This window comes from Notothenia rossii (genome assembly GCF_949606895.1).
Source record: "Notothenia rossii genome assembly, chromosome: 3".
Lineage (NCBI taxonomy): Eukaryota > Metazoa > Chordata > Actinopteri > Perciformes > Nototheniidae > Notothenia > Notothenia rossii.
Window position 1 is genome coordinate 55820120 of NC_136901.1, and position 17304 is coordinate 55837423.

The 17304-nt window shown below is 39.3% G+C and overlaps 1 protein-coding gene across 10 annotated transcripts; it reads left to right on the forward strand.

Moving 5' to 3' along the window:
- Window positions 1-835: 835 nt before the first annotated feature.
- On the forward strand, window positions 836-13853 carry LOC307034106 (uncharacterized protein). 10 transcript variants are annotated; one of them, XR_013806762.1, is made up of 9 exons: window positions 836-1086; window positions 9189-9290; window positions 9370-9466; window positions 9561-9662; window positions 9840-9917; window positions 10444-10555; window positions 10735-10902; window positions 11040-11194; window positions 12698-13853. XR_013806762.1 is itself a non-coding variant. In XM_079672849.1 (9 exons), exons 1-4 carry the CDS (start codon window positions 885-887, stop codon window positions 9567-9569), a joined length of 384 nt encoding a protein of 127 aa, XP_079528975.1. In that variant the 5' UTR covers window positions 836-884; the 3' UTR covers window positions 9570-9662; window positions 9840-9917; window positions 10444-10555; window positions 10735-10902; window positions 11040-11194; window positions 12698-13853. The 10 variants fall into 10 exon arrangements, 3 of the variants coding, with proteins under 3 accessions (XP_079528975.1, XP_079528976.1, XP_079528977.1); XM_079672849.1 differs by having other exon boundaries at window positions 9189-9286; window positions 9392-9466; XM_079672850.1 differs by having other exon boundaries at window positions 9189-9286; window positions 9392-9466; window positions 10735-10888.
- The last annotated feature ends 3451 nt before the right edge of the window (window positions 13854-17304 follow it).

Below are 17304 nucleotides of genomic sequence, written 5' to 3' on the forward strand. Positions count from 1 at the left end.
TTTTTCTTTATGGATATTTTACAAATCACTCTCCTTTTAAACTGTATTCTTGTTTTACTGTCATATAGTATTTCATAACTGTTTTTCATTTATTCTCATAAATGATGACCAAAACGTTTGAGACCCACTGAGATAACTAGACTAAAGTTAACTATCTAAACAGAGTCCCTTACCTCACTGAGCTGTAGTTATCTCTCTCAGTCTGACAGGAGAGAGCTCTCCCTCTCATTGTTTGAGAAACAGCTTCTAATATCCGTTAGCGCAGCTAGCTAACCAGATGCTAACAACAACAATGCAAATAGTGAGTTTGGTAGAAATATACTGTATACTAGTAAAGTTATTTAAGATGATGCCATATTTATTGAAGATTTACATTATAAATATTCCCCAAAATTATTCAAAAGCATATTCTTGTGTGTAGTGAGTTTGGTAGTAATAAGCAGTATAATAGTGATTGAATTTGATTGTATTCTCTTTTTTCGGAGTTGCACTTTGCAGACGGTCCCTGAGCACTCATTTCTACTCCGGCTGCGGATAGAGACCAGTGTAATGTGTCCAGCTCGGAGGACGGCGCGTATTGGCTTTTTTTAAATCAAAATGTGATTGTAGTTTGTTGTCAACCTTACCACGGTACTTAGGAGACGTCGTTTGTGTCTGAATAACGTTTTGTTCATGAGTTATTGATCCGTGAAATCAGAATCTCCCAATATCGTTCCAAAAAATATACAGAAATATACACTACAGTGACATCTGGCGTCGTTTTTGTAAGAAATGTTCACTTCCGCATAAAACAGCCTCGGCACGTGAACTCCCGCGTGTGACATAACACGGGGAACACAAGGGGATGAGCGGCCGGTGTAACGTATTAATAAACATGGATCCCAATGCTAGTCTCGACACAGAAGACACAGAAGAAGTTGAACATGAATATTCGAATGCATATGACGGACCACAACCTTATAATTATGAGCCTGCTAGGCGTCCAAGAGACCAGGAGCAGCCAAGGATTAGAAGAAATAACGGCCATCGGAGAGAAATTGAGCTGTGGTGTGAGGAGAACCAGTGGAAGACTGGGCAGCTTTCTTGGTGAGTGACCGGCGTTAGCTACAGAATGTTAGCTAACGTCACATCACAACATTGTGAAGTTAGCTATCATATATCAGGCTATAACTAACGTAGAATTGATAATATAGTAACGTTACTGGCAGGACTGTTGATACTGATCCATAACAGAAACTAATGCGCAAGTATCAGCCGTATCTCGCGTTACCTAATGCAACTCCACACTACGGTGCTGTGTACCGGAGGAGAGACGCGAGATACGGCTGATACTTGACGATCTGGCGGAGAAAGGTTGTGGAGCCTCCGTTGATATGTCGTTGTAAATGGCTTGATAGAAAGCAGGTGTGTAGTCGGGGAGGGTGCAAAGCCGATTGCAGCAGGTGAGTGGAGGTTGAGCCGGGAGCCAGGAGTGACAGCCACCACGCACACACAAACAACACAGACAGGGGGAAACAAACAAACACAAAGGAGGCGGCTGGAGCAGTACAGCCACCACAGCGTTACCTAATGGAACTCCACACTATGTCTTACGGTGCCGTGTACCGGAGGGGAGAGAGAGAGAGCAGCGAAGGGGGGGGACAGAGAAGTAATACGGTTTCCTGATAAAGCTGTGGAGAGTATGTGCTGCAGGGAGGTGGATGCACAACGCACCCAGGAACGAACGCTAGCTCCGGTCCTTTTTACTGTGGACTCGATGTCCTGACAGGCTGTTATTTGTGCAACCTGCACAAACACAATACTGCACCATGATTACAAATGGTGAAATACAATGTAAAACTACCGAAAAATACCAGCTCACTAAAACACAACCGCTCAACTCAACGCAACTATTAACTATACCCGCGGTCAGAGAGCGGAGATGTTTCCCCTTTGTTATGTAATATGACGCGTTTGACGTATGACCTTAAAAAAAAGCCGTTTTAAGAGCACAGCTCAAAATTGCTCCTTTCCCTCTGAATTCCTGCCCTTATGTCTCTTAAAGCATATCAAATCCTACACTCACTTTTTTAATTGTAATTTTCAAGCAAGTTTAAGCATAAATTTAGAAGAAAAAAAAACCTGCAAGATGCTCTTTAAGGTTTTACTGCAAAAAAAAAGAAAGTTGCCTGCATTTTACATGCAGTAAAATGATGTGTATTGTATGTGTTTTTACATAATTCAATGTCATTTAACATTCAAGACAATTAAACAATGAAATTATCCTGTAAAAAAACGATAATTTCTCATTAAACAAATTTACAGAATAAAACCTTTATCTATTTTTAATAAAAGTAATTTACTGTCTTTTTATGGTATTTACACTTAAAGGTGGGGTAGGTAAGTTTCAGAAACCGGCTCGAGTGCACTCAAATTTGAAAGTACACAACCAAAAAGAATCCGCCCCTTCCTTCAGACTTCCTTACAGAGCACCTCCTCCGCGAGAGCAGGCTGCAGTAACGTTACATATCAGGCAAAGCTAAACACCTCTATGTTAGCAATACTACACAGCCAAAGCAACTCCCATATTGACTCTGGTTTGACTTCTCCTAGTTTCCACTTTCTTTTTGTTCTTAATTTGCTCCGCTACATTTTTTCTTTTGCGACCAGTAGACGATGTTGAACCTAACTCTGCCATGGTGAAAGTGGCCGCCTGTTGCTGGCGAGTCATTGAAGTACTGCTGCAATGCACGCCCAATGAGGGGATGAGATACATTTGTGCGTGCACGAGACAGACAGGGCGGCAATCCAATCCGTTTAGCCGGCGTTGTAGTTTTTACAGTATTACGGGTTCCACAGATGACATTTTTTTATGGATTTTTTGTCAAAGCACTTAAGATATTCATTGCTATCGGGATGTTAAGAGCATTCCATGGAATATAACAAAAAGTGTATCTCGAGCCAGTTTCTGAAACTTACCTACCCCACCTTTAATATAGAAAAACAAGAAAGGTCTGTAAAATAATACAGTGTAGAGCAAAGACATAGTAGGCCCATAACTGTATACATCCAGTGGCGGTTCTACGGGGTGGCACAGGGTGGCAGCTGCCACCTCAGAAAAATGCCTTGCCACCCCAGCTGCCACCCCAGTTGGCAGCTTTGTTTTGAAAGAAAAGTTGTGGCTCATCGGACATTTATGAGAGAAAATCTCTAATGTCCGAGTGCAAGTGAATGCAGTACAAGACACGAGCCTTGTAACCCCTCCCCCCCCTGGCACGAGCTTGGAAATATGATTGGCGGCGATTTCATTTGAACGGGGGGACAGCGCAAAACGAGAAGAATTTCGGATCCAAGTAGACGGAAGGAATGAGGTATTTGCGGTCAAGCCATACCAAGAAATGGCTTAGCCCCACCATGAACAATGATGTTAAAGTAAGCAAAATAAAGTCCGCCAACTCGCGCGGAGTAAATTGCACAGACAGCAGTTAGTAAGATTGATTTCAGTAGCCACTTGTCTGGAAATACCGAAGACTAGAAACGGTTTTGAACTTTTGTCACGTAGTGATCGTCTTCTCAATAGAACATCTTTGATAATGTCTTCTGGGCAATCAGAATCAAGATAACGGCGTGGTGTTGTTGCAGGAAGTCCCGACGGAGAATACTTTTGCTGTAGTACATCTCTATATACATCGATACAACATTACGTGTTGATAGAAAATCAACACGTAATGAAATAAGACCCCACGGTTTGATGATTGATTGGTGTGTGGGCTGTCTTTCATTTTGACACACAGAACAATGGGCGCTATCCACCCTTATCCACAATTTAAAGTAATTCACACAGCCTCTTCCCTCTTCTCTCTGTGAGGAGCAGCAGGTTCAGCTTTCAGAACAAAGTAACCAAAAACTAAAATGGCATTCATTTTTTTAAATATGTCGTGGAGTAATAGATTTATTTATTTTTCTTCTCCAGAGAGTACTAGAATCTGTATTTTATGTTAGTATTTCAAAAAATCTCCTGGGGGAGAATCTCCCCAGACCCCCCTGCAGGGGTTGGGTTTTCAGCATGTCAACTCTTTCACCTGTGGGTAAATTGCAGAATTGGCTCCAGGTCACCCTTTTTATTTACTACAAGAGAAATGTGCCTTTTTATTTCATGCAGTTCAATTTGGATAGAGACAGGGAAATAATCTAAACCTCACACGTGGCGTTTCACTGTCAAGGGGAGCGTACATGTAATTGCAAATACTGACTTGAGAGCCCCACCACTGTATGGGTTAGCCCTACCATAGATTACCCAACACAAATACTGCCGCCACTGTTTGCGGTCTACAATGTCAGAGAAGAGCCTGTCAAGTTTGGCTGTACTCAGCATTGAATCAAAACGCACCATAGCTTTAAATCGTTTGTGAGGCGTTTTGCTGATCAAGATGGTAATCGCCACATTCAGCTGTTATAGCATGCCAACTTGATGCTCTGCTCACGGATGAGTCGATGAGAATAACAAACTGTTAAGATGATGGCCTTACGTGTGTGTAATATTTTTCTTCTTTGTGGGGTTCTGCCCCCAAAAAACAGTTTCAAGTCCTGAGAAAGTCAAATAAGACGGTGTGTAAAACTTCACTGCCCAGCCAAAAAAAAGTAACCACTTTGATTTAGCTAGGCCAGTAGGTAAGGACTTTCCACTGGATAATAACTTCAGCGATGTATGTTTGAGCTGAATACACGTTTTTTAACCCTAACTGATGCATTCAGTCACTTCTTTAATGTTTGTTCTTTCTGATGTAAAGTCAAGGTTGTAACTGTTTGCAATGAAGTTGTGGGGCGCTGAACTGTTCCTTTGATTATTTTTGAATTATGATAGTAATTACTGGTCTTTCAAATTTGAAGGAGGGTGAGCAAGCATCTTGAGGAACATTCATCATTAACTCAACAAAAAATATAGTTTATTTAATAATAACACTGAATATGTGAATCATAACAGTGATTGACAGCTGATAGGAATAATATGATTGTTAATATTATCATATTAATTCAGACAAACATCGACGAGACAGTTAATTAATGTACTTATTGCAGCAGTCTGCATACATTTGGTACCCCTGCTGGTCTAAGAGTGAAACAAACTCATTCAGTTAACATTCATTATTCAAATTATGTCTGCCACCTTATATATTTATATGTAAGGCTTTACTGATGTGCCACAATAATGTCACCTAATGTTATTGAGTTAAAATATCAATATTGTGGCTTTCCAAGTTAACATTGATTGATATGACTGCGATTAAATCAGCATATACTTCTGCCAGGGGATGCCACCTCTGAAATTCTCCTGCCACCCTCTTGCCACCCCATGAACATTTGTCTAGATCCGCCCCTGTATACATCTATACATATACAGTACATCTCTGAAAATATATCAAAATTACCTTGATGACAGATTCAGCACCAAGGCCTATGTCAGCATTCTTCGGGGAGACCCAGTTCTCATCAGCTGCATCGACTTTGGTGAGCTTCAAGGGGGTGATGTCCTCTAGGAGCTCCCTCTTCACAAACCATCTCAGTAGACTAGAGTCTAGAGTCTAGAGTCTAATATGGTAGACCATATTATAAAGAAATACAAATAAATCAATGACAGAACCATTAGTGTGGATTAATCAAATTCAGTTTAATTACTGTCATTATTATTCACTCAGCCAAGTCTTTCGCTAAGAAGGGCATCACTGGCTCATCAGTTTGAAATGTTAATAGGAAGGGGCTGAAGGTCCTGGATATCGCAAAGAAGGACTGCAGCTTGGCTCTGATTTGTGGATCCCCTTGTGCTGCCGCAATGGTGTCATAAGAGGCTGTGGCAGGGTTTGGGATCTTCTTGTTCTTGACACCATCCACGTACTTCTGTAGCATCGGTCAAATTTCAACCGCTCTCTCTGCCACACGGACATTTTCAACCCATCTTTGGCCGTAGAATGGGAGTGGGAAGCAGGAGGACCCTGTCAGACTGGTGAAGTCCTCTCTCCTCACAGAAACGTTGTGGAAGAGGTAGTGCATTACTCTCAGGAGCCTTTCAAGCTGCCACATCGTAAAACCGGCCTTTACTGCGTTGTGGAGGGTGTGAAGGCCACAGCTTCCAACAAGGACAAGCTGAGCGTGCTCTTTCTGTAGAAAATTCACCAATTTGAAGTTGACGTTGGGTCCATCCATGCTGACAGACATAAGCTGCCTCATCTTCAGTTGTGCACCACATTCCTGTGAATTAACAGTAATACATTAATGACAACAATCCTTGAAAGTTTATTCTTGAAATACAGGGTCATTCAGATGCACGGTAAGGTGCAACTATAGGTTTGTCACTCATAACATTTAAATTAGTCATTTATTTGGTGTTGTTCCAATTTCATGAAGCAAGATTGCAATATTAACTTACATTTTATAATTGAAAAAAATTACTAGTGGTATCTCCGTTCTCCCCTCCCACTGTGAATCGCGAGAAAGTTTTAGGGCGACAGAGAAACAGAGCGTTCCTGTAACCATAGTAACTCACTCTCACCAGAGGGAGAGACGCTGTGCTGCTGGCTATGGAATGCCATTTAAGCCAAAATTAAATAAATAAATACATAAATAATTAAATAAATACATATATATATATAAATATGCCTATGAAATAAATTCTGAAATAAATAAATGAGGCAATAAATATGTATACATGTACATTTAAATACACATTTATTTATTTCATGGGACTTTTATTTCATAATGACAAATTTATTTATTTATTTCAAGAGACTTTTATTTCATAATGACACATTTATTTATTTCAAGAGACTTGTATTTCATAATGACACCTTTATTTATTTCCAGAGAATCGTATTTCATAATGATATATATATTTATTTCAGATGACTTGTATTTCATAATGACGCATTTATTTATTTCAGGTGACTTGTATTTCATGATGAGACATTTCCATTCCTTATATGCAAATGAACGGGGCGTGGTTAGCTCACAGATCCAGAGACCCAGACCAAAGCAACAGCACCAAAACACTGACTCAATAGCTTTTGTTTCACACTCCAGTACTCTTAAGTGGTTTGCAAACTGCCAATAAACCAAACCGGTTCAAGAACCATTCTTGTGCTTTTCTGGTGCTTAACTGGTTCTTCTCTGGTCTTATCTGGCCGCCCAATGCTGCTCTTCTGAGAGCAACCGCTCTGAAAGCTCTCTCTAGTCTCCACTGGGAAACAGCTAAAAGTCCTTCTGGAGGTAAGCAACGCTACACAATTACACCCAGTCTGAGAGTAAAATATTTCTCGAAGGTTCGTTTTGCTTTCTTACAACGTTAAGTTAATGTTAACGTAACCTTAAGTTTGCTAGGAGGCTATTGTTACGAGCTAGCTGTCTTAGGTAACAACAGTTAGCAGCTAACGTTTTCTGCAGTTTGTGTTGCCCCTGAAAAACGTGATGTAGTTATTAAGGGTATGTTAAATTAACGTTATTTTACAAGTTGAGAGAGTTAAGTTGTGTTTAAAATCGTCAATGTAATGTACGTTAGAGGTTTTTAGTTGGACATGAAGTTAGCTAACGTTAGCTAACTCTACCAGGTTAGCATGTTAAGCTGTACTTTCTGTGGCAGCTAGCTTAATACAAAGAGGGGTTTTGTGCTTCATTGCAAACTTTTCTTTGTTAATCTACCTGAAACTGTAGGAGCAGTTTGTTTCTACTCAACTATACAGACCATTGTTGAGGAGAAGCAAAACATACTGTACATGAGTTGGGTCCAACATATACCTTGAGTAATGTTACTTTGCTGCTAAAAATGAAACATCTGAAGTATTATTTGAGTTATTTGAAGTATTAAAGTAACGTGTTATGGCAGGAAAGTTCAATCTGGTATATTCATTTTAATGTCACCTTATATAGAATGTGTGTTAAACTTGTGATTTCTGCATTGAGTGATTTCTGCCTAGCAGATACCAAGAAGAGGCCCCTAGGGTCTCTCTGTTAATTGTCAATAGACCTTGCAATTAACAGGGGAATTCCCAGATACATTTTCAGATAATGTAGTTAAAGTCTTGTAGAATTAATGTTTATCTCCTACACATCCTGCAGGCCTTGAGACTTGGGTCACCCAGCAGTAACCAAGATAAACGTCCTTTTGAGATTATCAATAAAATGTATTCATTCCTAGTAAGCTGACTTTGGGGTGAAGGGAAGTTCAGGGAAGCCATTAAGCCACAAGAACAATTAAACTTCTGTTAATCAACCAAAACTCATGACTTTCAGGGGACAGGACATTCGGACCTATAACAAGGGTCACTTCATAGAGAATATGTGTGTGTATTCCTTACTGTATAATCATTTATCAACTATTCCTGTATTGGTGTTTTATTTGATTCCTCTGCTTTTATTCTTTCATATGTGGGTACTGGAGGGCTACAAACATTGTGGAGAAATTAACTTAAACATGTTTTATTACTCTATATGAAATGGAAGCAGCTTTTATGACAGGGACGAGAGAGCTGGGGGAGGGGACATTCTTCTTGAGATTTTCAGCATGTCAATGATCAGGGAAATCTACTTGTTTTAAATAGATGTGTGTGGTTGATTACTGTGTATTAATAATAACAGTATGTGTAAAGGAAGCTGGAAATATGCAATGTGAAACCTTTTATTTGAAATAAAGATTCTGCAGGGAATATTCTTAAAGAACAATAGCTCAAGTGTCTGGAAGAGTTGCAGGCTAAATGAGTGTGCGGTACTTTTTTACTGCTTGAGATCAGAGCTGATGTTTTCCTCTTGTTATTATTGTTTGAGGTTAAGGTAACTCACATGTGTTATTTGTATAATCCAACTATACAAAACTATATCTTAAAACTATCTTTATAAAATGCCAAAAGTATGTGAAACTTGCAAGGAGGGGTTTGTTATCTCGAATGTAAGGGTCGCCTCTGGCTCGCGCTGATTGGCTGTCTTTTCTAAGTGGAGGACCCCTCGGGGGGGGGGGGCATAGCTCCTCCTGGGGTTTTGGATATAAGCCTATGTTTTCTTTAGACCAGTCTCTTATTTTCTTCAAACTGACCAGATCCGTGAGATTGGAGGAAGAGCAGGAAGTACTTCCTTTGTATTTGTATTTGTATTGTTACTTTTTATCATTAAAACAAAATTATTGTTTAACTTGCATTCTGGTGTTTCTTAATCCCTTCCTTTTTAAGAATTTACCCAGCTTACCAAACGACACGCGGAGACGAGGTTGGTTTTAAACATCCTCCAAATCTCCAACACATCATTATCAGATGAGGACATCACCAAAGTGTGTGAGTCTTTCAGGGATTTGATCTGCTCTCTGCATGTCGTAGACACTGCTCTGGTATTATTTATCTTGTAAAATGTAAGTCTCGCTCTTGTCATCGTTCAGGCTTTGCATTTGAACTCCTATGCTATGACTGGTTGTGGACTTGAAGGGAACGCCTTCCTGACATCCAGGAAAAAGGTGAGATTCTAATACATTTGAATTCCAAAAGCAAGTTATTGTTTTTAACTTTTTAAATATGATTGTTTTGGGGCATTTCTGTTTTATTGGACAGAGGCAGTAGAGATCTACTGGAAACAGTGGAGAGGGAGGAGATGATATGCAGCAAAAGGCCCAGCCGGATGGTTGCTGCTCCGTGTGGAACGTGTTCTATCAGGTAAAGCACTTTGGTACCCAGTTATTTATGGTATTGAGTTTGAATTTAGCATTTGGAATGTAATTTCCAACAGTGCATTGTAAAGACTGAAAGATGTAAAGCTTGACATGATTTGGTCTTTTACTTAAGAGGATGTTTGTCCTCCTGTCTTCTCTTATTTCCTTATCTTTCTTTCAGGTGTAACATCTACCAATGGTACATGACAGAGACCTCCTCCACCTCTTTGCTGTCTTGCTAGTCAATCCTTCTGATCAGGTAATTTCCTAAATAGTGGTAAGTTTTACAGTTCAGTGTACGTTAATTTAGCAACTTAATGCTTTACCGCTGTTGAATAAACCCTATATTGCTAGTCATTTTATTAAAACTACGATTTGTAAACTTTTTGATTCCAAATACAATAATCTTTTTGTTTTAATCGTAAAACATATCTTAACATCCATCAGCAATCAATACAACAAATCATCCTACACTAAATAGAAGAAATCAGGACCTATTTCTTTTCATACAGCAGCATGTTTTGGGACTGCTCATTGATGTCATCAAGAGCCATTGAGTCTACCTTTTGTCGGCCTCTCAGAATGTTTATCATTTCTTTGTCTCTTACCATTCCTATAATCATTAGTTTTTTTATTGTTGATTTTGTTTTGTTCTTTATTTTTGTTGTGAAAATCACTTTACAATTGTGTAAGTGCTATATAAATAGTTATACTAATATTATTGTCGTTACCATCATTACTTTTATTAATAATGTCTTCTTTGTTTTCTTTATTTATCGCTGCAGAAAGGATCATGCCAGCCCACATGAAACACCTGATCAAGAGCTTGTGAACCTCACTGCTGCGGACACCTGTGTGATATTCAACTCTGACTGGAACCCTCAAAATGACCTGCAGGTACGATATATATATATCTGCTCTGTCTGTCCTAAAGATAGTTCAATAGGGCTACAACAACAACAGTCTTTCCGTTTATTCCCTCGGTTCTTTAAGTGTATATTTTCCCATTTAATGCTTAAAAACGTTGAACAGCAGCTGCACATGATGCTCTTTTGACCCCTCTTTAAATTTTTTAGGCTCAAGCTCGGTGTCATCGTTTTGGCCAGTCTAAGGCGGTGGAGGTGTACCGTCTGATCACTAGAAACTATGAGAGGGAAATGCTGGATAAAGCTAGTCTGAAGCTCGGGCTGGACCGTGCCGTCCTGCAGAGCATGAGTGGGAACAAAGAAGGCAACAACAACGGGGTGAGAAAAAGAAAATCTGTCATATTTCTAGATGCCAAGTCATTTTTGGGTCAGTCGCTGTTGCAGTACGCTTAGTTTATTTTTGAAAAGAGTTTTCTAAATCCACTTGTGTAAATGTCTCTCTGCGTCGCCTTTAGCCGGTCCAGCAGTTCTCCAAGAAGGAGATCGAGGACCTCCTGAGGAAAGGAGCCTACGCCCCCATCATGGACGAGAACGACGAAGGCAATCGCTTCTGCTAGGAGGACATCGACCAGATCCTGCAGCGAAGAGCCACCATCATCACCATCACCAGGTATGTTCTTAGCAGCACTAGCAACTTGCTCTTTGTGAGATACCAAGTACTTGGTTATTTGAAATGTAATATTGATGATGTAATAATTAAAACTAGGGATGGGTACCGAGCCCCAGTATTAACGGGCCCCGGGGCTGAATTATTAAAGACCGTAGTACCGTTAAGGTCCAACGTTATCAATCTTGTTATCGGTACTGGAGACATTTAAAAAATAGATGTCATATGTATTATATCTACATAAACATTATATCGCAGTCTTACTGTCGCCAACTCCGTTTCTAATATGCAATAAGACTACAAAGTGCGTCTATGATTTATTTTCGATCTTTCCAATCCCGACGAGAGATCTCTCTCCCCGGTCGGTGTGCGAGGGGATGGGGCAGTTTACACACAGAACCTGCTACATGCATGCCACACACACACACACACACACACACACACACACACACACACACACACACACACACACACACACACACACACACACACACACACACACACACACACACACACACACACACACACACACACACACACACACACACACACACACACACACACACACGCGCACACACACACACATGGCGGAGAGAACTAAGCGCCCCGAGGGTAGTTATGTTACCCGTCTTGAGCATGGATGTATAATAAGAACTGGATACAGCGTCGGAGGCAGGGTCTCGTTCTTTCCTATGAGAGCTGCTCATTGGCGCATGAAGTCAAAATGGCCCAATTTTTGAGAGAGCGAAACGTCACAGATTACCCAGCATGCCTGGCTGTCACAGCAGAAGAACCCGTTTGTGCGCTCACAGAGCATGCGCCCCTTAAGCCCCGCCCCCAGAGCACACACTCTCGGCTCACTAGAAAGAATGGAGAGAGAGAATAAATCTAGATTCGGCTTTTAGTGCATTTTAAAACTTTAAGGACTTAATGATTCTAGGGCTATACAATAGTTCATACTGGGTAGTTTATTTAGTTTCAAAGAAATTATCCACCGATTTACAGACGTCTCTTTCCCAATGTTAGTCAAGGGGAAAAAGTATTTCTGGGCCGGTCGACGTCACAGACTGATAAGGAAATTGTAGTACCGCCGTTTGGACACAACGAATATTTTCCTCAGAGTCCGGCGCACTTCCTGGGGGCTTGGTCTTGAGGTGGAAAATGCTTGTTGCCAAAAGTGCAATAAAAATGTAGCATGTAAGGGCGGTAGCACAAGCTATTTGTCTAAACATTTAGCAAAAGTGCAACACATTCAGACGGAGAAATGCACCGGGTTCGACTGTCTTTCTAGTAGCTCTGTATCCCCATCCGTGAGTAACGTTTCCATGTCAGGTGTTATGTATGCTAGCAGCAACACACAGAGTTAACTCAATGATACAAACATGGGTTAATGATTAGAGGTAACTGAGTTATTTATTTTGTTAAAGTTACAGCTATTCTGTTTGCAGTTCTATCATCACATAATTTTATACGATTTGTTAAAACATTGTTGTTTCTTATTTTCAGTTTGCTTCAAGCAGTGGCTGTACAAGAAAGACGTGGAGGACCAAGAAATGCTGGCCAGATTGGCAAAGACTGGAAGATACATAACAGAGAAGATAATGGATATTAACAAGAAAAAGAATGTTTATAATTTCTTTGTTGCTTTTTACATTTTGAATTATATTTGTTATTTTTAAATCAAATGCATCTATTTTAGATGATATATTTATTTAGATGTAGGTTTTTTTTGTAATATTATTGTATTAAGTATAATTTATTAAATAAAAATACTGTTATGAACACTATACAATGTCTTTATTTTGATAGTTACCAGAATACATTGTATATTTAATAGCTTTGAATGGTACGATGCATGTCATGGGGAAAAGTAACAGTGACAAGTGTAGGAACTGTGGAGTTAAAGAAAATGTGGAACATCTATAAAGCTGAAAGAGAAAAACTAAAGGATAACGTTTTAGAGGCAAAGAGGGAATGGAATGTGGTTGGTATTTTGGGAACAAAAGGAGAGGGAGAAAGAGCTACCAGAAAGAAACTGTTTACCTTTAGTGAAACTCGGGTAGGTAAAATTATCTAACATTAGGTCAGGAAAGATCATAGATTGTTGTTTTCTTTTGTTTTATTTATTATGTTTTTTATTTATTTATTTTTGGATTAGATCATAGATACGTCCATGAGTTAAGAGATGGAATGATATGATGATTCGCACTCATGTACAGTAGGTGGCGGTATGCACCTTAAAGTTGTTTGCAATCTGCCAAAAAACCGAGAGAAGAAGAAGTCAACTGGTTTTCCAACGGACAATTTACACCGAAGAAGAAGAAGCGAACATTTCTGGCGGGTGAAATTTAGAGTATCAGATTACATGCGATGTCTGACTCTGAGAATTTAGTGGTTTCCCTTATAGTCCTTCTCCTCCATTTTCTTCCTCTTATCGAGGAGTCAGTGTGGTGTTGTTGCTTTGGTCTGGGTCTCTGGATCTGTGAGCTAACCACGCCCCGTTCATTTGCATATAAGGAATGGAAATGTCTCATCATGAAATGTCTCATCATGAAATACAAGTCACCTGAAATAAATAAATGCGTAATTATGAAATACAAGTCATCTGAAATAAATAAATATGTGATTATGAAATACGATTCTCTTGAAATAAATAAAGGTGTCATTATGAAATACAAGTCTCTTGAAATAAATAAATGTGTTATTATGAAATAAAAGTCTCTTGAAATAAATAAATAAATGTGTCATTATGAGATAAAAGTCCCATGAAATAAATAAATGTGTATTTAAATGTACATGTATACATATTTATTGCCTCATTTATTTATTTCAGAATTTATTTCATAGGCATATTTATATATATATATGTATTTATTTAATTATTTATGTATTTATTTATTTATTTAATTTTGGCTTAAATGGCATTCCATAGCTGGCTGCTGCTGACCAGAGCCGTATAATATAATCTATCTATTCTATCTATACGGCGCTGCTGCTGACTGAGATTACTCTGAGCAGCATGCTAAATTACCATATAATTAGATCTTTATGTATATTTCTCGCATTTCCCCCGGTAATAACTTTTGTCGTAAAAATGTGTCGCTAGTCGCATCTTAAATAATACTCGCTAATTGCCTAAGAGCGTCTAAAAAGATGCCAAATCTACCGAAAATAGCCATGTGTGCCACAAAAGATTCAGTCGTTTACAAAACTCATAGTAAATGTTTTGAAAATAAAAAAAGACCTGGGATTGAAGAAAAAATACCCGTGGCTGTAGCCCAGGCAGGCCCTAAACACGAAATGCAAGTAGAGAGCAGTGGTTCTCAACTGGTCGGTCGCGACCCGTTTCGAGTGGGTCGCGGATTTATGAGTTAGTCGTTTTTGGTGGGGGAAAAAGTCAAACTTTTATTTTAAAGGCCCAATTTTCTAACGCTGTGCATGCAGTCGGTGTTGGACTGGAAGTACCGGAGACCATAAACGGTTTTGAAAACTTCTGTCACATAGTGATCATCTTCTCAATAAAACATCTTTGCTGAGGTTTTTTTCGAGTCTTCAGGCCAATGAGAATCAAGATTGTTGCCGGAAGTCTCCACGGAGAATAACTTTGCGGTATAACTCTTCTTTTTACATCCATGGGTACAACTTCAGATAAAAATGAACACATAATGACATATGACCCCCAGTTTGATGATTGACAGGTCACAGAACAATGGGGGCTATCTACCCTTACCCACAATTTAAAGTAATTCACACACTCTCCTCGCAGCAAGATGTCAGAACAAAGTGAAAAACAAACAATGGCATAAAATATTATTAATATTTCGGGTAGTAATAGATTTATTTATTTTCTTCTCAGAGTGTACCAGAATGCATAGTTTGTTAGTATTTCTAAAAATCTCCTGGGGAAGAATCTCCCCAGACCCCCCTGCTGGGGTTGGATTTTCAGCATGTGTACCTTTTTATATAGTTCAGCTTTGATTCCATCATCTCATTAAACCTTTTTTAAAAGCATACTTTAGTTCTGTGAAGGGATATAAGGGATATATGCACTGTACTTCACTTTTCTTAATATTGTATGCTGAAAAGCGTATTACAGCACGTTTTTTTGTTGAATAGATTTGAGTGCTTCAAAATGTTGGGTCGCGATGTATTGACCAAGTAAAAAGTGGGTCCCGAGGCCTGACCAGTTGAGAACCACTGGACAAGAGATACACTTACTTTAATGTGATGCAACAAGTCCTCGGCTCTTCTGTGTCCTAAAAATTGCGACCCAAGATACCTGGCCCGGACACAGCCATCATCCCAATAACGAATGTGGACGTCCATCTGTTTTTTCTTGGTGGCTTGATTAAGGCTCTCGTCAAACATCAGCACAAACGGCACAGCCTTTTTAATGCTATTAACGAGCTGTTCTTTAAAGTAAGGGGCCAAGCCCAATCGGAGTATGTACCCTGTTTTGTCTTTTCCACAGGCGAACTTCTTGGCTATTTCCGAATCTGGGAACATAGCTTGGAAAAGATCGGAAATCCCTTCATTGGAATTGATGGATTGGTGTTTAATTACGGTGTTGAGGCACCACAGAACCTCTGCCTGCAGCGTTGGAGTGGCACCCAGCATCACTCCGAGGTCAGCATTAACGTTAGAGGATGTGGCGTGGGCTGTAGTAGCTTCAGCGATGGTGGGTGGGGGCGGCGATGTTGCGCAGAAATGCGCGATCGAGACCTGCTGTCTGCGTCACACAGCGGCTTTGTGGCTAGCACTTAGCATGTGGGACAGCTTTGATCCCCATCAAGGAAACACTAATCGCCTTCCGACGCACACAGCAGTAGGCCTCATGGTTATTCCCAGAGACGGGCCTCAGCCATGGTTCGAACTCCATATCCTCCAACCATTTGGACGCAAACTTGCATTTCCCCATGTTGTAAACGGACCTTTGCGCGCTATCATGCAGCAATCATCAGTGAGTGTGCAATGTCCTGTTCAGATGATATCAAATCCAACGGGATGAAAAAAATAAAACTACACCGATTCACACTACACACCTACGCAATGATTAAATTCAGGCAAACTTTAAAATATCATTTATATACTTATTGCAAACAAGCTACACAATTTAATACCTTGGAAAATGCCGTTTAATACTTTTTAAAAGCCTTATTTTTCGCTAAATTTATTTATCAACTTTTAATACTTTTTAAGACCCCGCGGACACCCTGGTATTGAAATGTTCTTCCTCTCCCAAAAATGGTCACTACCGAAAAATAGTACATATACTGTAGTAAAAAGGTATTATATTAACCTGTTAAGATTGTTTTACCTTCCCTTCTTTAAATAGTATTTTAACAAATATTTCTTGAAGGTTTTCACAATTAAATCAATAAAAGTGAATTTTTAATCAAATTTCAAAGTTCAATTTATACAATTCATAAAAATCTTAATGCAATCTTTCTTTGTAAAATGCATAATACTGATCATAGTGATTCCAGAGTTGATGATTGTTGCAATTGAACATACATTAAACCAATCAATATCATATCATTTTCGAGGATAACTCAATATACTTTATTTTTTACAAAACATCCAGTGTTTCGATAGTAACCACAGTATTTTGTTCTCAAGGTTGTATCATATTCCCTCAACCTTATTGCTTAATCTTAACTCATTACATGCCTTATGTTGGAAATATTACAAACACAAATGTTTTGGGGTCAATACAATCATTTTATTTTTGAAGACATAACAATTGTTCATCCATAACCATTTAAAGTACACAGAAAATATTTACCCAGGTGGCTTCAAGGTAACAGTAACAGCAACTTAACGCTTCATTTCAGCAAGCTTCTCATCGATTTCCTTCTCAAGGTCTTGAAGAGATGCTTTCTTTTCTTTGGCAGTGCGACGCAAACTGTTTGATTTTGTGATGAAAGTCAGTTTACCACTGGATTCTGCTTTGTCAGCATACTCGTCTGCCGACTTCTCCAATTCACCAATGTCGTTCTGTACTCTGGCCCTCTTTTTTTTAAGTTCATCCAGCTCATCTGCAAGAGCCTTTCTTTTTTGCACACCCTTTTCCTTAGCATTGGCCCTCTTCTGGTCATCCAGGTAGCTGTGGT

What these genes read in the sequence shown, in the direction of transcription:
- LOC307034106 (XM_079672849.1), top strand. Translation starts at nt 885, where the DNA reads ATGCTAGTCTCGACACAGAAGACACAGAAGAAGTTGAACATGAATATT. An exon ending in AAGACTGGGCAGCTTTCTTG is followed by an intron (nt 1,087 to 9,188) that starts GTGAGTGACCGG and finishes TTCCTTTTTAAG; the next exon opens with AATTTACCCAGCTTACCAAA. An exon ending in CAGATGAGGACATCACCAAA is followed by an intron (nt 9,287 to 9,391) that starts GTGTGTGAGTCT and finishes GTCATCGTTCAG; the next exon opens with GCTTTGCATTTGAACTCCTA.